Source organism: Ceratotherium simum, chromosome 27 (genome assembly GCF_057802395.1).
Source record: "Ceratotherium simum simum isolate JZ-2026a chromosome 27, ASM5780239v1, whole genome shotgun sequence".
In the NCBI taxonomy this organism is placed as follows: domain Eukaryota; kingdom Metazoa; phylum Chordata; class Mammalia; order Perissodactyla; family Rhinocerotidae; genus Ceratotherium; species Ceratotherium simum.
Window position 1 is genome coordinate 616,610 of NC_141926.1, and position 25,979 is coordinate 642,588.

Here is a 25,979-nt window from a genome sequence, read left to right on the forward strand (position 1 = left end):
CACCATTTACTCTTTCCATAAATGTTACCAATCCAGGTACCGGGGGTGCCACAGCCCCCAGACAGAGAATCTCTGTCCTCCCCAAACAGAACTGGGCTTCCAGGCCCTCACGGACTCACACTGGTGCATTCCCTGCCTTGCTCTGGGGCCGGGCCAAAGCCAAAACTTTCAAAAGACATTTCTTTGAGGAGTCACATACGCTGGTGGGACATAATCAGCAGCATAATTAGATGTCTAGTGAGCTGCAACGCTCAGCTGCTCAGAGAAGAGACTCATTGGTGCCTGAGCTGCCACGTGGCACGTGGTGCCACTGACACTGGTGCGCATTGTTTCTCCATCAGAGTAGCGACACCACAGATGGTTACACTCAAAAATGCAGTTCGCATGGAGGTGTCATCATCAACCAGAGGCCATGGAGTGAAAGAGCAAATGCTAGCATTTCATGCCCTGCTAGTCTGACGGCAGATGGGGATGATCTGCTTTGCTCCCGTGAGAGTGGAGAACGCTCACTTTAGAATACTAGGAAAGCACACAGAGGAAAAAGAGATGACACACCTACATGATTCTTAACGTGTGCAGTACAAATAGCCACAAAGACACAAACTGAACTTTTCTGTACACTTTAAGGGTACGTTCCAAATACTGGAAAATTCATAACTGAAAGAATTAAATAAATGACTCATAATCTAGAATTCCTCATTCCAGCATTTGAACAGGATTATTTACATGGTTCAACCTGGAGAGATGGAAATGGAAATCACATCTTTCATAAGTAACACTCAGAAGAGAAAGCTCATGGTCAGGAAAATGGGGTGTAACCTGTGATGAAGATAACTAAGGTTCACCACACTGCTCCTGACAGGCCACAACACATTACGTCCAATCTCCACATGGGCCTCAGATTACACATAGTCACTGAGGAAACCTTCTTTCACTTTAATATTTAAACAAAATTACCTTCTGCAATCTAACCACAAGTCTTCTTAATTGTTTTTTTAATTGAAAAGGTTTTTCTCCCAAATAACTTACAGCTGTTTAAGATTTTTGCTGTAACATCTCAATGCCCGTGTGTAAAAAACTGAAATCCCACAGAAAACAGATTAAGTAAGGCCAACCAAGGCCTTGTGTGTCTGTGTAGGGGGTGTTATTTGTGGCTGGGGGCCCCCTTCCATTAGAGGCAGGCCTAGGCACCCACACTAATCTGCCCAAGGACACCTCCACGCGCGGCAGCTTGTCACTGCAGCCTGGGCTCCTACTGATGGCTACAAACCAGGTCCCATCTACTCTGACACGGAAAAGCGGCTGAAAGCCCCACAACTCACCTTTCCCTCCTGCGAGGTGAGGCTTTTGGCACAGGGTCCTTGGCGTGGCTGGAAGACATGTCCCGGGTTGGGGATTCACTGGTTTCAGGTGGAGACTGCTGCTGCTGTGACCCCAGGAATCCTTCCCCCAGAATCACTGAACAACAAAGGGATCAAGAAAAGAGATGAATGCATCTTAGCAGGAAGGCCCATCTACCAAAATTTTAAATTTATAAGCTTTCAAGAGTCTGCCTGGGGCCGGCCCCATGGTGTAGCAGTTAAGTACGTGCGCTCCACTGCTGGCGGCCCGGGTTCGGATCCTGGGCGTGCACCAACGCACCGCTTGTCAGGCCATGCTGTGGCGGCATCCCACATAAAGTGGAGGAAGATGGGCACGGATGTTAGCTCAGGGCCAATCTTCCTCAGCAAGAAAAAAAAAAAGAGGAGGATTGGCATGGATGTTAGCTCAGGCCTGATCTTCCTCCACCCCCCCCCCAAAAAAAGAGTCTGCGTGGCAATCTGAAAACATTTTTAAAGTACTAAAGTTATAAAAGTTAGATTTTAAAAAGCTCTAGAAGAAACCTGAGTTTTGATCACCTATACTTTACTCCTGGCAAGGCTGACCCTGAGCCCCAGCCTCCGTACAGGCAGTGCCCTGGAAGAGGGCTCAGGGCCCTGATGGAGGCAGCAGGGTGCCAGGTGAGCCTGGGGTGGGGTCTCCTCCACCCAGCTCTGAGGAGTGGGCTCAGGAGAGGGAGGGGCAGAAACCCTGGAGACCACGCACCCGATGCACCCCAGCGGGGACAAACTTCCTTAAAGGACTAAAGGCTAACAAAGCATTCCGATGTCAAGAAGTAACAATGAAGGTGTGCAAATCAATTCACTGCCAGGGAAGCCCAGTCACCATGATGGTCGGCAGAGCTCCAGGGCGCTGCCCAAATGCAGCCTCCCCTCCAGGTGGCCAGGGCCCCACAGGACCAGGGGCCACGTCCCTTTGCTGGGTGGGAAGTTCTCTGCGTGCGTTTACACGCGGGGCAGTAACCCACCCAGAGGCCTGCTCTCGGCGCCAGCGCCCATTCTGTGTGGGGGCAGCAGCAGAGAACCACAGAGACAAGATGTGATTGAGCCAAAAGTAAGCAATGATGCTCTCAAAGGAGAGATGTGGCAGCATGAAGTAAAACTTCACTTGATTTTGGAGAATAAAAAAGACGTTTTATTAAAAATAAGTTATTAGTCAATATATTTAAGATTTTTATCTTTTTCAATCTCATTTGCTCCTTTGAACTATTTTCATTCACTGACATTAACTGTATAAACTGTGTTTTTATTTGTGCTTGTTCCCAACATAAACACCATTTTCCTTCAAAACCCATCTCCTGCCCCTTGGACAACTGCCCAGACTGAATTTACTGATTTCTCACTGTTCTTCATTACGTCCCCGTGAGCACTGAGAAGGGCCAGCGTGTCAGGGCGACGATACGCCTGGAGGCGGCGTTTACGCACGCGGTCAGTTAAGGGAGCGGCCGCAGTCCCACCAGTCCCACCTGGCTGGGGCGCTCTGCCTCGCACCAGAGCTCCCTTCCGATCTACTTCTTGCCATTTCTTAACCAAAAAACGTAACCTACAAAAAAAGAGGAGACAAAACATTGAAAACTAGAGCAAAACAAGAGTGAAAGTCCAACGTGACCAACAACTGGAATTAGAAGGTGGGTGGGCTCTGCCTCGTCACGGCCAACTCACCCAGGGCAGCGACCTGACGACCTGATGTCTGCGCCCCAGCACCTTTCCCGCCGTGACCCCTCCTGACCCCCACCAGCTAGGGTCTGTCAGACTCCAGTTCAAAATCAGTCTGCAACACCCGGACAGACAGCAGCAAACAGAGGCCCTCGCCCTCACGCGTTTTCCCTCAGACGGGGAGCAGGGATGTTAGGGTGAGGAGTGCCACGTCGGGTGACGGGAGGGGAACAGTGTGGGGGCTCCTAGACCCCTTCCCAGGATGGTCCCTCTCCTAGGACGGCCCCTCACGTCTGCAACTTCCCTCCTCCTTGGCTTGGCGGACATCACGGATTCTCCAGATAAGGCCCCTCCGGAGGAGGCCTCCTGGGCAGCCCCTTGTAGGCCCTACTGCCTCTGTGAGCCCCAGAGGCCTTCCTGGAAGGCATTTTCTCCTTGGTGTTAAAATTACTGCTGCACTGGAATGATCTTCCTCGCTTGAGAGGAAGATGGGAGGCAGGGTGTGGTCTGTTCATCTGTCCTCCTCTGGGCATTCTCTCCAAGGATATCGGATGGACAGACAGATAGAAACAGACATGTGGGTGGGTAGTGTGGTCAGGAGAATGCAGGGGTGAGGGGACTAAGTGCCCTGAAGCTGAGAGGGCCTCCCCACCCCACCAGGGCTCCCAGCAGGCGGCTGGCTTCCCCCAGCGGGCCGCGCTGGTGGGCACGGTGCTGGGTCTCTGCGAGGAACAGGATTCCCACCCACTCTCTGTAGCACAGTCCACCCTGCTGTGCCCGTTCCCGCGGACAAAGGTAAGCGTGACCTGGAGGAGGCACCTCCACGGGCATCACGGAACAGACACGGCCGCACAATTCGTAGTGGGAAAAACAGTTTTAGAAATTCAGCATATTGTAAAATTAGACTATAAAATGGATTTTCATCACTGTTAATTTTGAAATGGTCAAAATTCCCAATCACACCAGGGAGTCACATCTTTGTTCCAAAACTGACACTGTGCAAATAACGGCTGAGAACGAGCAATGCCTTTGGATGGGGCGGGTGGGCAGAGCCGGGTCAGCATCGAAGGTGGAGATGGAGGCCCCCCCCTTGCGCCCTGCAGCGGGCTGCTCCTCCCCTCCCCCCAGAGCAGGGGTCAGAGGGCCAAGACTGGAAAGCCCCTGCGCCACAGCCACCACCAGGTGGCGCATGTATTCTTATACACCTAACACCTTTTACGTAACACGAATTTGACTAAACTATAAGAAACTGAAATATGAAGAGGTGAAATGCAGTTTTAAACTTGATCAGATGTGCCTGTCCTGGCAAGAGACCCATTATACCCATTAAGGGGCACAGTGTTGTCTTGTGATAAAAAGGCATTCTTAAATCTTTTCGTTCTAGAAGGAGATAATTTTGCACATGATTTCTTAAAGACAAGTGTTATCTATATCTTCTTTAAAACATCAAATGTCATTCATCTTAAAATAGAATACAATGGTAGAGTTTCAAAGACTAAAACCACCACAACGCGCCTCCTATTCACGAAGACGGCGGCAGCACATGCCTCAATGTTACCTGAATATTGCAATCACCACCCTGACCGCAGTTCGAAACTTTGTAAAAGGACGGGATGCAGTAACTTTCTTATCTGCTTTGGAAGGAAATACTCCCAAATGAGCAATCATGGAGAGTGTTTCTTGTTCAGAGTCCTGGAATCCACCAATCAACAGTAAAAGATACTTCTTTTGATAAATCAGAGCTTTTCTAAAGCTCTCTGCTCTCAAATAATGCAAGTACAATTTTTCCATCTGAAAGAAAAAAAAAAGTAAAACTTAATCACAGAGCTAAGACACCTTGCTGACAAATCTTGTATGCACATGTGCACCAATGTGCTTTACAAAGAACCAGACTACTTTCTTCCTCAGCAAATTACCACAGAAATCAGCCCTGCATGACATCTGTAACCAGAGACAACCCTGCTGTTAAGAGTTCGATCTTGTTTATCAGACAAAATGTAGACCACAGACGTTCTTTCCACAGCATTGAAGGGGCCCCCACAAAGGACCATGAATTTGACACTAAGTAAGGTCTAACTGGGGGTGGGGTGGGGGGTCTCATCACAGCTTCCATGAACATCACGGGGGTGAGAGGAGGGCTGTGGGAACCCCCTCAATTGTACCCAGAGGTTGGTATCCATATCCTAACAGGCAATTTTCCCTCAAGAGAGGGCCCACGGCTTATATATCATTGTCAAAAATGATGACTAGTGAAATGCTGGTCTAGGATTTTTTCAGGCTGCAGAGACTATTATCTGATGACTCAACATGAGCACAGAAATGTATTTGTATACAACTACACCAAGTTTCAAATGAAAGTTTATTTTCTTCAACTTCCCTTATCTGAAATGACTTGACAACTAGAATCAGCATGTCTTCTTACTGTTAACAGGCACATGTTTGATACATGTGTTGGCAACTATGTCCAGGAAAGGAGAACCTCACAGTCATGACAATGCTTTGGCCTGCTACAATGAACAAACCCAGGATTTTAAAAAGCGTCAATTAGGGGGTATGGGCGGAGGGATGAGTAGGAGGAGCACAGTGGATTTTTAGGACAAACCACTCTGTATGATAGTATAATGGTGGACACGTCATTACACATTTGTTCAAACTCATAGAACGCACAACACCCAGAGTGAACCTAATGTAAACTGTGGACTCTGGGTGATGATGACGTGTTGATGGAGGTTCACTGACTTTAACAGGTACACCACTCCGGGGAGATGCTGACAGTGGGGGAGGCTGTGCATGTGTGGGGCCGGGGGTCTATGGGAAATCTCTGTACCTTCCCCTTAATTTTGCTGTAAAGGTAAAACTGCTCTAAAAATATAAAGTCTTAAATAACGAGCACCAACTAGACCATGCTCTGTACACCTGACACGGCCCTCAGCTTGGCCTTACTTTGATGTTGGAGACTTTTGCTTCCTCGCTTGCAGCCGGCGTGGGCAGTCCTGGGTCTGGGTGTTGTGGTGAGCTCTGCAGGACCATCCTGTCTTGCTTCCATGCTGACCTGTCTGACCTCTGAAACAAACACAGACAGCACCATCTACAGAGAGGTCTTTTATTTCCTCATTTTTTACCGAGGTCACACTGGTCTGTAACACTGTATACACTTCAGGTGTGCATCATTGTATCTCTCCTTCTGTAGAAACTGCTTTGTGCTCCCCACCAAGAGTCTAGTTGCCAGTGCCTCCTCGTACATGTGTTCCCTTTGCCCCTTTCACCCTCCCCCACCCCCTGCCCTCTGGTGACCACCAATCTAGAGTTGTTCTTACACAAGAACATCTTGGGAAGAAGGGCTAAGAGTAGAGGAGAGTGGACGACTGCTCCCAACCCCAACCCCAGGGAGAAGGTCATGTTCAAACACCTCGTTCCTTCCATGGTTGTTCCCCCAGGCCCTTTCCCGTGTGAGGCCCCATGGGTGGGAGAGGGCGCTGGGGGCTCTCAGCAGGCTGGGTGCATGGACATGGCCGAATGCCTATGGTCCGAATGCCAGGACACGGCCATGCCTATGTCCATCCTCAGCATCTTTTCTGTGGTACCCAAATTGTTCCATGATACTAGTGAGAAGATAATTAACACTTATGTGGTGATTATTACACACCATTTACTCAAGTATGATTGCACAAAAGGTGCATTTTTATTAAAAACAAAAAAACAAGTATTTGTGAAATAACCCTGAATTCAAAGTTTTACTCCTATTAAACACCTTCATATTCCCTGGTCCTAGAAATGCTAACTCCTGGCTCTGCTCTAGCATCATCAAATCACACGCCAACCTTAGTGAGGGCCCCACACAGGAGCCCTTCATGCCAAGGGATGGGCACCATGCAGAGAGGACATCGTGACCAGGCAACTGTCTGAACGTACACAGTACGGCCGGGACACGACAGCATGCAGAGGAGCCCAGAGCTCCAGTGGGGAATACATTAATAGAGGGAGAAGGGTCCCATAGTGAGGGGAACAAAGGTGCCACCCACAACTGATGACCAGGACCCGCCTGTTCCCGAAGCCGAAAGAAGCTCAAAGCACTTGCTGGGGCCATGTGGTCAGTGGCCTCTGTCCAGCAGTTTGGAACAGAAATCAAAGGCAGCCTGGTCGTGCCAACCCACAAGTCCAGGGCAAGGCTGAGGAAGGAGGAAGCTGGAGCCGGGGGTATGGCGATCCTATCGAACAGCTCTCACGTGACCTCCCTGATGAGGCAGAAGGAAAAGACTGATGTTACCCTGGTTCTAAAACACAGCTTGGTCATTTCTGGAAAGAAATGCTCAAGGAATAGAAGTCATCTTGGACATGAAGCAGAAAATACTCCAGCAGTTCACTCTCAGCCTACCTTTGATTTACACATTAAAAATATTTTCTTCCTGATTTCCTTGTTAACTTTCACATAAAGAATAAAACGCATTCTGGGGCCGGCCCAGTGACATAGTGGTTAAGTTTGCACGCTCCGCTTCGGTGGCCCAGGGTTTGCAGGTTTGGATCCCGGGTGTGGACCTACACACCGCTCATCAAGGCATGCTATGGCAGGCGTCCTGCATGTAAAGTAGAGGAAGACTGGCAACAGATATTAGCTCAGAGCTAATCTTCCTCATCAAAACAAAAAGAATAACAGCATTCTACTGGTGACTGTGCTTTAGTCCACAGAGGCCCAAGGGGACACTCTCAACAGGGACTGCCAACACACTTTCTGAGCAAGTTCCAGAGAAGCAGACAGGGCTGCGAACTGACACTAATGGCAGCTCTTGTCAGGGTTAGAACGTGGAGCCTTTAAAACTTCTCACATCAAAGAATGGAAGTCGTGGATCTGCTTGTCCCTTTACCTCACCTACCAACAGAGTTCAAACAAAGCAGAACTGGGTAGAACTGAAAGAAGAAACAGACAAATCCACAGTCCTCTTCAGAGACATCCACACTCCCCTCCCAGTAACTGACAGCACAAGCAGGAAGAGGCTGGGCAAGGTCACTGGAGAACCGGATCCAATGGACTTCTGTAGGACACACCCACCAACAGCACAAACTTCAAACTCATCACTAAAAACCTTCCAAGACAGTGACGTCAGCATCAAGGCAGAGTGAGCTTTCCCCTTAGACTCTTCGCCAAGGTACAACAAAAAGGACATCCACATACCAACAGAGAACATTCACACAACACAAAAGATGTCTGGGAGACCCAAGCAGCCTTACATCTGAAGGTGGAGGTGCTGGAATCCCCGAAGGAAGTGGAAGGAGGTAAGAAGAACTCCTCTCCTTCCCCAGTGACAGCGACTCCAGGTCCATGCAGCTCTCAGGGAGCGGGGGGGGGGGGGGGGACGGCCCTCCACGGGAAAACCGTTGCTCTCCAAGTTCCCCCACAGCCCGTGAGAAACTCACACACGGAAAGGACTGAACTGTTGTAGGGGTGTCTTCACCTAGCTACCACTCCAGGAGAGCCGACAGTGAGGGAAAAGCAAGAAACCCCCAGGATTTGGCAGGCGAAAGAAAGCGCCCCACCCCCGACCTGGCACTTCAGCTCAGCTGGTCGCCCAGAGCGCCTGCGGGCTCAAAACACACAGCTCTTGACCCCACTCAGTGGCGGCAGGTGGAAGCTACGACCAGATATTATCAATATGAGGAAAAACAAACCCAGACCCTCAAACAGTATGCAAAAATATGTTCTCCAGACCAGAAGGAAAAGGACAAGAACCCAGAAATCAATCCTGAAGGAACAGAAATTTATAATCAAAATGATGGAGAATTCAAAGTAGCTGTCATAAGAAAGCTCAACAAGTTAAAAGACAATACAGATAGATAGTTCAATGAAATCAGGAAATTCTTCACAAAAGATACTGAAACTATAAAGAAAAAGCAATCAGAAATGTTGGAGGTGAAAAACAATGGAGGAGATAAAGAAAAATCTGGAATCTTTAAAGAACAGAGCTGACAATATGGAGGAAAGAATTAGCAAAATAGAAGATAGGAATGCAGAAATTCTCTAGATGGAGGAGGAGAGAGAACTAAGACTAAAAAGTAACAAAGAAATTCTCCAAGAAATATCCGACTCAATTAGGAAATGCAACATAAGGATTATAGGTATTCCAGAGAGAGAAGACAGGGAAAAAGGAGCAGAGAGTTAGTCCAAAGAAATAATAGCTGAGAACTTCCCAAATTGGGGAAGGAGCTGGAAAGACAAGTGAATAAAGTCAACAGATCTTGTAAATATATCAACATGAAAAGACCCTCTCCAAAGCATATAGTAGTAAAGCGGGCAAAAGTCAATGACAAAGAAAAAATATTAAGGGAAGCAAGACAAAAAAGATAACGTACAAAGGAATTCCTATCAGGTTCTCAGTGGATTTCTCAGCAGAAACTTTGCAGGCTAGGAGAGAGAGGAATGATATATTCAAAATTCTGAAACACAAAAAGTTTCAGCCAAGAATACTCTATCCAGCAAAAATATCCTTCAGATATGATGGAGAAATAATAACTTTCCCAGATAAACGAAAACTAAGGTATTTCATTGCCACAAGATGCCCACTACAAGAAATGCTCAAGAAGGCCCTCACCCCCCCCAAAAAAAAGAGTAAGGGGATACAAAGCCTAGAGCAAGGAGAAAAATAGGTAGACAAAATCAGAAAAATTGCAGCTCTCTATCAGAATAGGTTACCAAACACTTAATTATAATACCAAAGATAAAGGGAAGGAAAACACCAATAATAAATATAACCTCATCACTTTAAACACAAGCTCACAACACAAGATGGAATAAGTTGTGACGATGGTAACTTAGAAGGGGAAGAGGAAAGGGAGGGAATCAACTTAGTCTAAGGAAATAAGAGACCATCAGAAAATGGACTATCTCATCCATGAGATGTTTTATACAAACGTCATGGTAACCACTAAAAAAACAATCAGAATAGAGACACATATGATAAATAAAGAGAAAACTAAAAAAACCATCATACAGAACTACCAACTGAATTGGTTGTCTGAAACACACGGGATGAGAAACAAAGGAAATGCAGAAGAACCAGAAAATGAGCAATACAATAGCAACATTAAGGCCTCATATATCAATAATTACTGTAAAGTTAAATGGATTGAATTCTCCAGTCAAAAGACACAGTGGTGGGATGGATTAAAAAACAAGACCCAACAATATGCTGCCTTCAGGAAACACATCTTAGCACTAAAGACAAACACAGGCTCAGAGTGAAAGGATGGAAGACAACACTCCAAGCTAATGGCAAACAAAAGAAAGCAGGTGTTGCCATACTTATATCAGACAAAGCAGACTTGAAGATAAAACAGGTAATGAGATACAAAGAAGGGCAATAGATAATGATAAAAGGGACACCCCACCAAGAACACATAACACTTATATTTGCACCCAACACAGGAGCACCAAAATACATAGGGGAATTATTAACAAACTTAAAAGGAGATATCAACAACAACACAGTAATAGTAGGGAACATTAACACCCAACTTACATCAATGGATAGATCATCCAGACAGAAAGTCAATAAGGAAATAGTGGACTTAAGCAAAAAACTAGATGAGATGGACTTAATAGATACATATAGAGCACTCCATCCAAACAATTCTTCTCAAGTACACATGGAACATTTTCAAAGAGAGACCATATGTTGGGAAATAAGGCAAGCCTCTAAAAATTTAAGAAGACTAAAATTATAACAAGCATCTTCTCCAACCATAATGTTATGAAACTAAAAATCAACTACAAGAAAAAACTGGGAAAGTGACAAAGATCTGGAGACTAAACAACATGCTACCGAACAACCAATGGATCGCTGAAGAAATTAAAGGAGACATCAAAAAATATCTGGAGACAAATGAAAATGAAAATACACCATACCAACTCATATGGGACGCAGCTAACGCAATCCTGAGAGGGAAACTCATAGCTATACATGCCCACCTTAACAAACAAGAAAAATCCCAAATAACCAACATTAAACTACACCTTACAGAATTAGAAAAAGAAGAACAGACAAAGCCCAAAGTCAGCAGAAGGAGAGAAATAATAAAAGTTAGAGCAGAAATAAATGAAATTGAAACCAAGAAAACAGTAAAAGGATCAATGAAACAAAGAGCTGGTTCTTTGTGAAGATAAACAAAACTGACAAACCCTTAGCCAGACTCACTAAGAAAAAAGGAGAGAAGGCTCAAATAAATAAAATTAGAACTGAAAGAGGAGAAATTACACCAGATACCACAGAAATACAAAAAATTATAAGAGAATACTATGAAAAACTATATGCCAACAAATTGGATAACCTAGAAGAAATGGATAAATTTAGACTCATACAACCACCCAAAACTGAATGAAGAAGACATAGAGAATCTGAAAAGACCAATCACAAGTAAAGAGATTGAAACAGTAATCAAAAACCGTCCCCAAAACAAAAGTCCAGGATCAGACGGCTTCTCTGGGGAATTTTACCAAACAATCAAAGAAGATTTAATATCCATCCTTCTCAAACTATTCCAAAAATAGAGGAAGATGGAACACTTCCTAACACATTCTATGAGGCCAACATCACCCTGATACCAAAGCCAGACAAGGACAATACAAAGAAGGAAAATTACAGGCCAATATCACTGATGAACATAGATGCAAAAATCCTCAACAAAATATTGGCAAACTGAATACAGCAATACATTAGAAAGATCATACACCATGATCAAGTGGGATTTATACCAGGGACAAAGGGATGGTTCAACATCTGCAAATCAATCAATGTGATACACCACATTAACAAAATGAGGAATGAAAACCATGTGATCATCTCAATAGATGCAGAGAAAGCATTTGACAAGCTCCAATATCCATTTATGATAAAAACTGTCAACAAAATGGGTATACAAGAAAAGTACCTCAACATGATAAAGGCTATTTATGACAAACCCGCAGTCAATATCATACTCAACAGGGAAAAACTAAAAGCCATTCCTCTGAGAACAGGAACAAGACAAGGGTGCCCACTCTTGCCACTCTTATTCAACATAGTACTGGATGTTTTGGCCAGAGCAATTAGGCAAGAAAAAGGAATCCAAACAGGCAACAAAGAAGTGAAACTCTTGCTGTTTGCAGACAACATGATTTTATATATAGAAAACCCTAAAGAATCCATCGGAAAACTATCAGAAATAATCAACTACAGCAAAGCTGCAGGGTACAAAATCAACTTACAAAAATCAGTTGCATTTCTATACTCTAATAATGAACTACCAGAAGAGAACTCAAGAATATAATCCCATTTACAATCTCAACAAAAAGAATAAAATCTAGGAATAAATTTAACCAAGGAGGTTAAAGACCTATACACTGAAAACTGTAAGACATTATTGAAAGAAATCGATGATGACATAAAGAAATGGAAAGATATCCCACGCACATAGAAGAATAAACGTAGTTAAAATGTCCATACTACCTAAAGCAATCTACAGATTCAATGCAATCCCAATCAGAATCCCAATGACATTCTTCACGAAAAGAGAACAAAGAATACTAAAATTCATATGCGGCAACAAAAGACCCCAAATAGCTAAAGTAATCCTGAGAAAAAAGAACAAAGCTGGAGGCATCACAATCCCTGACTTCAAAATATACCACAAAGCTATAGTAATCAAAACAGCATGGTACTGGTACAAAAACAGACACACAGATCAATGGAACAGAACTGAAAGCCCAGAAATAAAACTACACATCTACGGAAGCTAATCTTCAACAAAGGGTCCAAGAACATACAATGGAGAAAGGAAAGTCTCTTCAATAAATGGTGTTGGGAAAACTAGACAGCCACATGCAAAGAATGAAAGTAGACCATTTTCTTTCGCCATACACAAAAATTAACTCAAAATGGATCAAAGACTTGAAAGTTAGACCTGAAACTATAAAACTCCTAGAAGAAAATATAGGCAGTATACTCTTTGATATCGGTCATAGAGGGATCTTTTCAAATTCCATGTCTATTTGGACGAGAAACAAAAGCAAAAATAAATAAGTGGGACTTCAACAGACTAAAGAGCTTCTGCAAGGCAAATGAAACCAGGATCAAAATGAAAGGACAACCCACCAGCTGGGAGAAAATATTTGTACATCACATATCTGACAATGGATTAATCTCCATAACATATAAAGAACTCACACAACTGAACAATAAAAACACGAATAACCTGATCAAAAAATGGGCAAACGATATGAACACACATTTTTCCAAGGAGGATATACAGATGGCCAATAGGCACATGAAAAGATGTTAAACATCACTAATAATCAGGAAAATGCAAATCAAAACTACGCTAAGATATCACCTTACACCTGTTAGAACAGCTATAATCACCAAGACAAAAAATAACAAATGTTAGAGAGGATGTGGAGAAAAGGGAACCCTCATTCACTGCTGCTAGGAATGCAAACTGGTGCAGCCTCTATGGAAAACAGTATGGAGATTCCTCAAAGAATTAAAAATAGAAATACCTTATGACTCAGCTATCCTATTACTGGGTATCTATCCAAAGAACCTAAAATCAACAATCCAAAGAGGTTTATGCACCCCTATGTTCACTGCAGCATTATTCACTATAGCCAAGAAGTGGAAGCAACCCAAGTGTCCCTCGACTGATGATCGGATAAAGAAGATGTGGTATATATATACAATGGAATACTACTCAGTCATAAAAAAAAGAAAATCATCCCATTTGCAACAACATGGATGGACCTGGAGGGTATTATGTTAAATGAAATAAGCCAGCCGGACAAAGACAAACACCACAAGATTTCAGTCATATGTAGAAGATAAACTAACATACGGACAGAGAGAACAGTTTGGTGATTACCAGGGGAAGGGTGTTTGGGGGGTAGACACAAGGGGCGAAGGGACGCATTTCTACGGTGACTGACAAACAATAATGTACAACCAAAAGTTCACAATGTTATAAACTATTATGACATCAATAAAAAAACAAACAAACAAAAAACCTTCCAAGAAAGGAAACACTAGGCCCAGATGGTTTCCACTGATGAATTTTAACAAATATTTAAGGAAAAAATATTACCAGCGCTACAGAATCTCTTCCAGAAAACAGAAGAGGAAGGAACACATCCCCTCATTTATGAGACCAAAATTAGACAAAGAAAATACAAAAAAACTCCACATTAACATCCCTCAGGAACCCAGACACAAAAGCGCTCAAAAAATGTTAGCACATTGAATGCAGCAACATATAAAAAAACACAGCATGACCAACTGGGGTTTTTCCTGGGACTACAAGGTAAATAGAGTCGGCATTCAAAAATTAATGTAATCCACCATATTAATAAAAAAGAAAACCCACATCATCGTATCAATGGAGGCAGAAAAAGCATGACAAATTTCAACATCCATTCATCATTACAAGTCTCAGAAAACTAGGAACAGAAGGGAACGTCTTCAAACAGATAAGGAGCCTTCACAAAAGCACCTGCCTCATCCTTCGCGGTGAGAGTTGAAGTTCCAACCCTGTGACAGGGAGCAAGATGAGAGTGTGCTCTTCACCATGCCTGCCCAACAATGTTCTGGAAATCCAACCGTGCAACAGGCAAGAAAAAGAAATCAAAGGTATTCAAATTGGAAAGAAGGAAATAAAACTCCCTATTCACAGATGACATTAATTGTCTACGTAGAAAATCCTAGAAAAAGGCTCATGGGGCTAAAAAGTGAGGCTAGCAAGGCCGTAGGACATAAGGTCAACCTACAAACATCAATCACATGTCTGTACATCAGCCATGAACAACTGGAGGACAAAATGTTTTGAAAAGTACCATTTACAACAGCCCCCTGAAAAATGAAATATTTAGGTATAAATATAACAAAAGGTTTATAGGATCTGAATGCTGACAGCTACAATACATCGAAGAAAGAAATTTTAAAAGATCTACATATGTGGAGAGACATGCCAAGTTCATGGATGGGAAGATTCAATTAAGTTCAAAATATAGTTAAGATGTCAATTCTTGCCCCGATTTTTTTACTGAGTAAAAAATCTCAGTAAATAGCTTTACTGAGATTATAATGCACATACCATAAAATTTATCCTTTTATTATTATTTTTTTTTGTGAGGAAGATCAGCCCTGAGCTAACATCTGCCAATCCTCCTCTTTTTGCTGAGGAAGATTGGCCCTGGGCTAACATCTGTGCCCATCTTCCTCCACTTTATATGGGACGCCGCCACAGAATGGCCTGACAAGCAGTACGTCAGTGTGCGCCTGGGATCTGAACCGGCGAACCCCGGGCCGCTGCAGCGGAGTGTGTGCACTTGACTGCTTGTGCCACCGGGCCAGCCCCAAAATTTATCCTTTTAGAGTATACAGTAAAATTGATTTTTAGTATATTAACAGGGTTGTGCAACCATCAGCACTATCTAAGTCAAGAACATTTTCATCACCACCAAAACCTGTCCCCATTAGCAGTCACTCTCCATTACCCTCCCCCAGCCCCTGACAACCACTCATCTATTTTCTGTCTCAATGGATTTCCCTGTTCTGCGCATTTCATATAAATGGAATCACACAATATATGGTCTTTTGTGACTGGCTTCTTTCACTTATAACGTTTTTCAGGCCCATCCACACTGTTGCATGCAACAGTCCTTCATTCCTTTTTAGTGCCGAATAATACTCTGTTTACAGACATACCATATTTTATTTATCCATCAGTCAATTAATGGACATCTAGGTTATTTCTACTTTAGGGCTATGATGCATAATGGTGATCGGAAAAATCTGTGTACCAGTTTTGATGTGGACATATATTTTCATTTCTCTGTGTAAATAACTAGGAGTGGAATTGCTGGGGAAGACAGCAGCTCTGTGTTTAACATTTTGAGGAACTGCCAGACTGTTTTCCAAAGCGGCTGCACCATTCTACCTTCTCAATTCTTCCCACCTTGATCTATAGATTTAACACAATCTCAATCAAAATGACCAGCAAGGGTCCTAAAATTTATATTAAAGGATAGAGGAACCAGAATAGCCAAACAATTTGAAAAAGAAGAAAAAAGTGGAGTATTCCCACTACTGGATATGAAGATGTAACATAAAACTGTATCGATCAGGCAGCTGGTAAAGGAAAGACATGTAGAACAGTGAAGCAGAATAGAGCATCCAGAGACATACACACCAAGATTGCTGGCTGATTTTTGACACAGATACAAAGACAGTTCAAGGAGAAAGGACAATCTTTTCAACAAAGTGTGCCAGAATAACTGGGTATCAACATGCATAAAGATAATCCTCGACCTATCCCTCAGACTATAAACAAAAATTAACTCAAAACGGATCATAGACCTAAATGTGAAAAGTAAACTACAAAACTCTTGGCATGCTCCACTAAAGAAAAAATCAATACATAGGAATTCATCAAAATTAAAAACTTTTGTTTTGTAAAGGATACTAGACAGAGAGGTAGCACACACTGGGAGAAAACATTTGCAAATAACATGTGTGACAAAGGACTTGAATCCAGAATATGAACTGGATTCAACTCTCAAAACAATAAGAAAACAAACAATCCAATTTAAAATGGGCAGAAGACTAACAGACACTTCATCAAAGAAGATACACAGATACCACTTCACATCTATCAGAACGCTAAAATGAAAAGTACTGATGACACCAAACGCGAAGATGCAGAGTAAATGGAACTTGCACGTTTTGTTGGAGGGAAAGCAAAACGGTGCAGCCATTCTGGAAAACACTTTGGCAGTGTTAAATATGGACGTACAAAGGGCCTAGAGTCCCACTCCTGGGCATTTATACCCGAGAAGTGAGACTTACATCCACACAAAACCCTGCACACAGATGTTTATAGGTGCATTATTCATAACAGTCAAAAACTGGAAACAGCCCAGATATCCTCCAGCAGGCAAATGGAATGCTGCTCAGCAATAAAAAGGAATAAGCTATTGACACATTGATAGCCAGGACTCAAATGCATTACCAAAGAAGTGAAGAGCCCTTCAAAAGGTTACACACTGTGTGATCACTGTGTGATCCCACAGATATGACATTCGGGATAAGACACGACAGGGAAGAGCCCAAGTCAGAGGCTGCGGCAGCCAGGAATAGGGTGCAGAGGGACAGGATGCTGGGGGGACAGCGTGTAGGGGGGACAGGATGCTGGGGGGACACAGTGTGGGGGGGACAGTGTGCCGGGGGGACAGGGTGAGGGTACAGGGTGCGGCCGAATTGCTGTGTACTCTCAACGGTGGTGGTGATGTCAAGCACAAGAATCTACACGTGTGTAAAGTCAAATGACACCACACCAACAATGGGCAGATTCTACCATATGTAATTAAAAAATAAGTTTTAAAAAGTTTTCATTGTAAAAAACGTAAAGCAAATCCCAAACAAAAAACAATCTAAAGAAGAAAAAAATTAGACATTTTAGGAAAAAATTCCATCAAACTACACAGTCAAGAAAATTATAAATCAGGGGCCAGCCCCGTGGCTTAGCGGTTAAGTGCACGCGCTCCGCTACTGGCGGCCCGGGTTCGGATCCCGGCCGCGCACCGACACACCACTTCTCCGGCCACGCTGGGGCCGAGTCCCACATACAGCAACTAGAAGGATGTGCAGCTATGACATACAACTATCTACTGGGGCTTTGGGGGGAAAAATAAATAAATAAAATTATTAAAAAAAAAAAATTATAAATCATTCTAATTGGATGAAAGTCAAATAAAACCCTTATTTCATCAGATTATTATATTCTTAGTCAAAATTTCCTTTCACGAACTTGTATTAAACATCATCTCGTGGCAAGGATCACATGTGACAGCACGTGGGTGCGTGTGTGTGTCTGCGTCTGCAAATAGAGCAGAAAATTCGCTAAAATGTTAAATAAGATATTGTGGCCTTGAGGGAGGACAGCGCCCACCACGGCTAGCCAGGAAGAACTGACACTGGCGCCCACGGCCGTGAAGGAAACCCGGCTCACTTCACCCCCAGGCTAGCGGGCAGGAGCCGAACCCGAGATGGAGAAGCGGGAACACCCACCCTCAGCGCACAGCCCTTCAGCAGGTGGTGCTTCAGGGTCTTTTCCAGCTGGGACACAGCCCTGCACAGCTCCGCCTTCTCCTGCGTCACTGCACCGAGAGCTTTCGTAAGGGAGTCGTTGTCTTTCAGCAAGACGTCCACCAGTTGGATCTGTAGCTCTGCTGTCATTTTTTTCTTAAAAAGGAGAAAACGAAAATAAATGTATAAGAATTTTTTCTGTTAAAAGGCATGCAGGTTATTTGTGTTTTTTATTGTTGACTATTCTCAGAGATTATAATTTTACATGTATTTGGGGTTGAGTGGGAAGCTTGTGGGGCTGGGCAGAGCTGTCCACCTATGGGACAGGAAATAAAAAAAGTCATCAAGTCACATTTCTCTTCAACCCTCTACGAAATAGACTTTGCACAAAACTGGGCTGCATGAACAAAGTAAGCCAGTAACAGAACTCAGACCTCTCTGACTGTTCTAATAGCACCGCAAACAGAGGCAGCACATAAGAGGTGGCCCGGGGATATCGTGTGTTCATCCCTGAGGCTCCAATGAATAAGCCCCTTAAAACAGAGTTGTTATTTCCATAATCTGAGTAACATTCAGTCCACAGCGGGTACAGGACACTGAGGAAGGCAGTAGTGTGGTGCCCAAACGACAAGCAGGCAGGACGCACCACAACAACTGATTACGCTCAGCGAGCGGGGTCAGAGTCAAGAGCGTGGTCAGAGAGAAAGTGGGGTCAGAGTTGAGAGTGGGGTCAGTGAGCAAGTGGTCGGCTCTTCTGCTGCCTAACATGCATACTGCTTTCACAATAAACCTCGTGATTTCATGACTGTCACAGAACATTTACCAAGAATTTGTATCAGCAACCAGGACTTCTAAACACTTACAGATGCGGCTGCCAGGGGCTCAGAACCCCACAGGAGGCCTCGGGAATTTCTGGCTCAGGCTCTCAACATGAGTGTAGGAGGAACAGGCTGGGCCAGAGGAGCCCCGGGGCATCTGCCCTCCGAGCAGAACAGACCAGCACCCACCTGAGGGCACGCCAGGCCGGTGGCCAAGTGCGCGTGAGCCCCCAACACCCATGGAGGAGAAGGGGAGCCAGCAAAGTCACGCAGCCTTCTGGGGGCGACACAGAGCTGCCCGCCCACACACATCACATGGGAGCCACCCACTCATTCACCCACATGGCAAACTTTAAAACAGAGAAGGAGTTGAGGGAGGAACTCTGCAGCAGGGCAGGCTTGGGGGAGCGGGATAGCGGCTGCGCCGTCTCTCACCTGGGAGGAGCTGGACGTGCTCAATTCGGACTTGAGTTCATCTAACGTACGCAATAAAGATGTCACTGCTTTCTCATTTGATGCCGTCCAATCATTAATTGTCCTGTAAAATGACATTTAAAAAGTTCAGACGGATCCCAACTGACAGTTATCCAAAGCCACGCAGGAACTCTGTGCTGAAGAGATGAGAAGACGGGGCTGTGCAGCCCCCAGGGAGACTGAGGCACCACCCAGGGTTCCAGGAGGACTGTGCATAGACCACTGTGAACACGCTTGTGAAGGACTGCATCGACCTGTGTTCTGTCCTCAGAGGTGGGGGCTGGGAGTCCCTCTAATGATGGTGGCAGGCATGAGGTGGTGCAGCCCTGGGGTAGACAGTCTGTGAAGGCCAGAAACCTCCAGCCACTGACCAGTGACCACCAAGGCTCCCTCAGTGCTTAGGCCTCCTACTGTTGCTTTCTGCTGGGATTCTGTGTTGGTTACTAAAATACTGTGCTAAACAAAACTTTGCTTAGAGATCATACTGCTCTATAAATTAAATCCAATTACTGCATAGACAGCAGACCTGTATTTGCTGAAAAGGGGAAACATTAATTTTTCTATTCATACAAAACACCACAGTCTCGGCTCCTCAACCATGCAGACGCATGCTGGTCATGTGAGCGGTGCTTCTGGGGCCGTGGGAGAGGCAGGCACAGCACAGACCGTCGGCCCCACCCCAGCGAACCCTCTGGGTGGTGAACAATTACAAAGGGACATGGGGAGAACTGATCTAAAACAAACCTGGATTTTACTCTCATATTAGAATGCAAAAAATACAATTTTGTCAACACCCTTCTGGAGAGAGCTGCCAACTAATTCATCCAAACACGGGACAAGAAAGAGTCAGCTTCATTAAAACACAGACCTGAATTCAAAGACTTCAGGATTTTTCTTACCACAGAAGGCGCATGATCACATGGCACTAGCCAGTTCTGAGGACCTCACCTGTCCACGGTCTGGCTGAGGAAGCTGGTCAGAAGCCCAGCAGCCCAGAGCAGCTGCCGCCGAACCTTCTCCAGGCCCTGCTGCTGCTCTCGCAGACGCTGGGACTCGGGGCAGAGGTGCGCCGCCTCCTTCACCTCCAGCTCCCTGACCGTCTGCTGCAGCTGCATGATCTTGTGCTCATCCCGCTGGCGCTGTAACTCTAGTTCTCGCTGTTGTCAAGGGCAAAACCACAGAAAAGACGTTCACATGCGTTCCAGAGGCAAAAGACCAACAGCCCAGCAGTGCACAGCGGCGGCCCCTCCCCGGCACCAGGTCCCTGGGGGCGGGGGCTGCTCTGCACACTGCCCTCCATCTGGCCCCTCGAATTAACTCACCCAACACCCTCCACATGGGGTGTTCTGGGTGTAACATGGAGTCAGGACAGCCCCTGCCTCAGAGACAAGCAGAATCACTCCCGAGTTTCAGTGGTAACGGTTTTATGTTTATTTTTGAAAACTATTAGGCTTTCAGCAGGCCCAAGGTCGGCACGAGGGTAAAAAGAGAGGGGCCTGTGATGCTGAAACAGACAGGATAAAGCTTCACAGGCCCAAGTTCCGGTCCCCACCCTCAACACACACGCGTGTGTGCACCAATACACGTGCACTCACAAAAATGCACAAACACACATGCTGACACATGGACACACACAAGCACACAGCAACACGCTCCCACACACAAACACACAGTCATGTGAAAGCAGGCGCACCACGAAGCTTGGGGAGCCCAAGTCATGGAAGGCCTCACCAAGTGGAAACCTCCCCACATGTAAAATGCCCTTCAGGATGGCAGTGCCTGGGAGAAATCACCAACCAGTGATAAGTGTGATGAGAGCAGCAGGGGCGAGGAGAGCACGTGGTAGACTCCCACAAGTGAGGGGACTCCCCCCGGGGAAACGAAGATGGAACAGGCAAGAAGAGTCCCCATGACTGGAGTCATGCAGACAAGGCTCTGCCGTGTTAGAGAGAGAACCTCAGAAGCCCAGAACCCAGCCTGAGCCTCCAGCTCAGCAGCCCCTGCCCAACGCGGACCACGTGTTCTTTCTGGCCGAGTGCCTCCTCGTGGGCCATCAGGTGTGCAGTTTACACATTCACCCCTTCCTGGCACCATCTCAATTAATGCTCAGCTTCATGAGGAAACAGGGACTATTTATCTATTTTCCAGATGAAGTAAGTAAGATACCAAGGGACTGACAAGTTTATTTTGTTTAAAAAAGATGCAATTGGCGGTGAAATGACTACCTTGGGAGGCCTCAGCTGCTATGGCTAGAAAAAGATTCTAGAATCCAGAACAAATTAACCATCTACAGTAAAAATAACACCAAAAGGGCTATATCACTTAAAAATACATATCAAGGTGCATCACGAAGAATAGTTATTAACTTAGAAAACATTTTCTTTGTATTTATGTTTTTTAAGAAACAAAGTTACCATTCATTTTTACAAAAAAAAAATCAAAATTAAATAAAAGGGTTTGACAAAACTTTCAATATGATATGAGGAAGTCCTTTGGGAAGAACATGAAGGCTATAGACCCCTCTTCCCAAAGGAAAAAAGGCCAACACACACACACAATCTTGAACCCATTCTGGGGGTCCTGAATAACCAAGGCCCGCCCAGGAGCTTTACTCCGCTCATCTCCTTCACAAAATGACTTGGGACCCCTCCTGGCCACATTCTGCCCACTCTGTCACACCTACAAACTATTCCTCCACTTTCCAAGATTTCTGGTGATAGAACACTACAACTAGTTTGAAGGTTGTTTAACACAGCAAAAAATATGAATTACTGACACATGCTACAAGTAGATGAACCTTGAAAACATCATGAAAGAAGCCAGACACAAAAGGCCCCACATTGTATAGCTCCGTTTATGAAATGTCCGGAATAGGCAAATCCAGAGACAGAAGGTAGATCAGTGGTGGCCAGGAGCTGAAGAGGGAAATGGGGGGCTTTGGGGTCCCATTTTGGGGTGATGAACATGTTCTAAAATTGCTATAGTGATCATTGCACAACTCTTTGAATATACTAAAAATCAAGGAATTGTGCAATTTAAATTGGTGAACTCAGCGCCAGCCCGGTGGCGCAAGTGGTTAAGTGCACACACTCCACTGCGGCGGCCTGGGGTTCGCCGGTTTGGATCCTGGGCGCACACTGAGGCACCACTTGAAACCATGCTGTGGTGGCGTCCCATATAAAGTGGAGGAAGATGGGCATGGATGTTAGCCCAGGGCCAGTCTTCCTCAGCAAAAAGAGGAGGATTGGCAGATGTTAGCTCAGGGCCAATCTTCCTCACAAAATCAATCAATCAATCAATCAATTGGTGAACTCAATGGTATACGAATTGTATCTCCATACAGCTGTTAAAAAATATTAATCACATCCCTCATATAAACTTACAAAACTAATTTTATAGCATTTTAAAATCTGATTTATCCTTGTAACCTTTAGAAACCTGGAGCTTTATTCTTAGAAACACATACACATTTCACAATGATTTCATGGCATGCTAACCACTACAATGATCAGGCCATTTGTTTTCCTTGTGCATCTTAAAAAACTTTTGATAATTTCACAAAATACAAAACAGAAAGAGTGAGGGTATTTTAAGTTTTTTAAAAACATTTTTAAAAAGGGCAAAATGTAAATGTATGAGAAGACACAGGACGTAATTTTCTCAGAATCAAAGGCTTTTTGGTTGACATAAAATGTATCTAAAATTAAGGCTCATCCGAAACACAAAAAAGGGAACACTTCCCAATCCATCCTGTGACGCCAAATTCATCCCAATATCAAAACCAAAGACGCCACAAGAAACGAAAACTACAGACCAATATCCCTTATGAATATAGACACAAAATCCTTAACAAAATACTAGCAGACTGAATCTAGCACTATGTAAAAAAGAATGTATACACCAAAACCAGCAGAGATTCATCCCAAGAATGCAAGGATGGCTCCGTGTATGAAAATCACTCAGTATAGTACAAAGGAGAAAACCACAGATCTCCAAAGACACTGCAACACTCTCTCATGAGTAAAGACAAAACAAGTTCAATCAACCAGGAATAGAAGAGAATTTCCTCGGATAAAGGGCATCTACAAAAATCCCACAGCTACCATCATGCTTAACTGTGAAAGACAGGAAGCTTCCCCCCAAATCAGGAACAAGGCCAGCATGTCCCCTCACCACTTCCATTCAGCACGGCACTCTAAGTTCCAGCCATGGCAGTCAGGCAAGAAGAGGAAATAAAAGGCATCCAGGCGGGGAAGGAAGAAGTAAAACTATGTCTATTTGCAGATGGCGTGATCTTGTATACAGAACATCCCAAAGAATCCATTAAAAAAATATTGAAACTAATAAACAAGTTCAGCAAGGCTGTAGGATACAGGATCAACATATAAAAATCAACTGTATTGCCACACACTAGCAATGAAGAATCTTAAAATGAAATTAAGAAAAAAACTCCCGGAGGTGGCCTGGTGGCGCAGCGGTTAAGTGCGCACACTCTGCTGCGGCGGCCCGGGGTTCGCAGGTTTGCATCCCGGGTGCGCACTGACACACCGCTTGTTAAGCCGTGCTGTGGCGGCGTCCCACATAAAGTAGAGGAAGACGGGCATGGATGTTAGCCCAGGGCCAATCTTCCTCAAGAAAAAAGGGGAGGATTGGCATCAGATGTTAGCTCAGGGCTAGTCCTCCTCGAAAAAAAAAAGAAAAGAAAAGAACTCCATTTACAATAGCATCAAAAAATAATATTTAGGAATAGATTTAACAAAAGAAGTGCAAAGCTTATCATCTGAAAGCAACAAAACATTGTTGAAAGAAATTAAAGCAGCTCTAAATAAATGGAGAGATCTTCCAATTTCATGGATGGGAAGACTTAACATTGTTAAGGTGACAATACTCCCCCAAACAATCTACAGATTCAGTGCAATCCCTATCAAAATCCAAACGGCTGTTGTGCAGAAACGGAAAAGCCAATCCTCAAAGGCATATGGAATTGCAAGGGGCCCCAAATATCCAAAACAATCTTGGAAAAGATCAACGTTGGAGGACACGCACTTCCTGATTTTGAAACTTGCTACAAAGCTGCAGTAATCAGTGTGGTGCCAGCATAAAGACAGACATACAGGCCAGCGGGACAGAATGGAGCCTGCACAGCCCTCACGTCACCACGGGAACTGCTCTAACCCTAAGAAGACTGCGACTGCTCAGTGCTGACATCTGGCCGCCGGTCGGCTCTCACCAGTTTCTCCTTGTCTCTCTGCCACTTCTTCCACTTCTCCACGTCTGCTCGGCTCTGCCTCGTCTCCGCTCTCCTTGTGTCCTCATGTCCTTCTTGCTCTGCCAGTCCCGTGTGTAACTGCTCTAACTCTGTCTGTAGCCATGCGGGCTGCTCCCCCTCTCTCTCCAGGTAAGGTCTCAGCTCTGGGTTTGGGGTCTGCAGGGCCTCCACGGTGGACTTCAGCGTGGCACTTACCTCCTTCTCTTTCTTGAGCTCCTCACAGCGCTTCTGAACCTCGGCCTCCAGTTGTCGCTGAGAGCGCACAGCTTGCTGCTGCACCTTCTCCAGCGTGGCCTGCAACTCCCCCACACGGGACTTCTCGTCCTTCAGCTTCCGCAGCAAAGCGTGGTGCACCCGTGTCTCCTGGTGAGCACAGGCCTCCTGCGTCCTCCGGCTCAGCTGCTCCGTCAGGAGGCGCTCGTGGTGTAAGGCCTCAGACAGCTCCAGCGAGCGTCCCTTCTCAGCCTCCAGGCTCTTCTGCAGCTCAGAGAGCTGGCTCCGCTCCTGCGCCAGCAGCGCCTCACAGCGTGAGGACTCGATCTGCAGCTCCTTCTGAAGATTGTCCTTTGCTGTTTGCTCGTGTTTTAATGCGACACACAGTCGATTACTCTGAGCATACTGCTTCTCCAAAGATATTCTTAACTCCTATATCGGAGAAAATTAAAATCAAGAGGAAAAGTACCTAAATAGTTTTCCCGCCCAAACTTCCTAGCAATTACACCTTTTGAAATTTGTCCTATGGGTAAAAGAAGTATGATAATTATTTTTTACTCATGGATGAAATACTTTTTTGAAAGCAGCACTGAGTAAATGCACACACACATCCTGGGTTCATTCTCCTTCCTCAGAACCACAACACCTAGGACACTTGATGACATACACATCCTGTGCTGAACCACGGTCTCTGCTGTTGAAGACAGCTTCACCCTCACCATGGAACTGACGGTCAGTTTGTTCAGGACTACAAAACCCTCTGCTGGACACACAGTCACAGCACAGCCTCCACCTAGACTGAAGCCAGGTCACACGGGTCATTTATCCCGTGAGACACAGGGTAAATGTGAGGCTGCCCTTTGTGCAGGAGGGCTGGCCAGGAGGCTGTGTCCACCTTACAGAATCAAATGCTCAGAGACAGTGAGGACTGCGGGCGGCCATCACGCTGTCTGTCACTACAAAGATGCTATTTTACCTGCTTCACAGCCTTCCTCACTGCCTCAAACTCTGTCACCTGGCACACTGTCACAGACAAGAATAAGGGGCACTGAAGAGGAGAACTGCTTCC

The 25,979-nt window shown here is 44.9% G+C and overlaps 1 protein-coding gene across 11 annotated transcripts in view; it reads right to left on the reverse strand.

Annotated features, from left to right (window-relative positions):
• The window catches only part of PCNT (pericentrin), a 151,041-nt gene that overhangs the window by 1,629 nt on the left and 123,433 nt on the right, over positions 1–25,979 (reverse strand). For all 11 annotated transcript variants that reach the window (XM_087417893.1, XM_087417888.1, XM_087417884.1 and 8 more), the window contains 8 exons: positions 24,893–25,342; positions 20,377–20,585; positions 19,390–19,492; positions 18,119–18,292; positions 5,979–6,098; positions 4,594–4,826; positions 2,846–2,922; positions 1,323–1,458 (listed from right to left, as the gene is read on the reverse strand). In XM_087417893.1, coding sequence (XP_087274019.1) covers positions 1,323–1,458; positions 2,846–2,922; positions 4,594–4,826; positions 5,979–6,098; positions 18,119–18,292; positions 19,390–19,492; positions 20,377–20,585; positions 24,893–25,342 — 1,502 coding nt within the window. The remainder of the gene's footprint in view (positions 1–1,322; positions 1,459–2,845; positions 2,923–4,593; positions 4,827–5,978; positions 6,099–18,118; positions 18,293–19,389; positions 19,493–20,376; positions 20,586–24,892; positions 25,343–25,979) is intronic.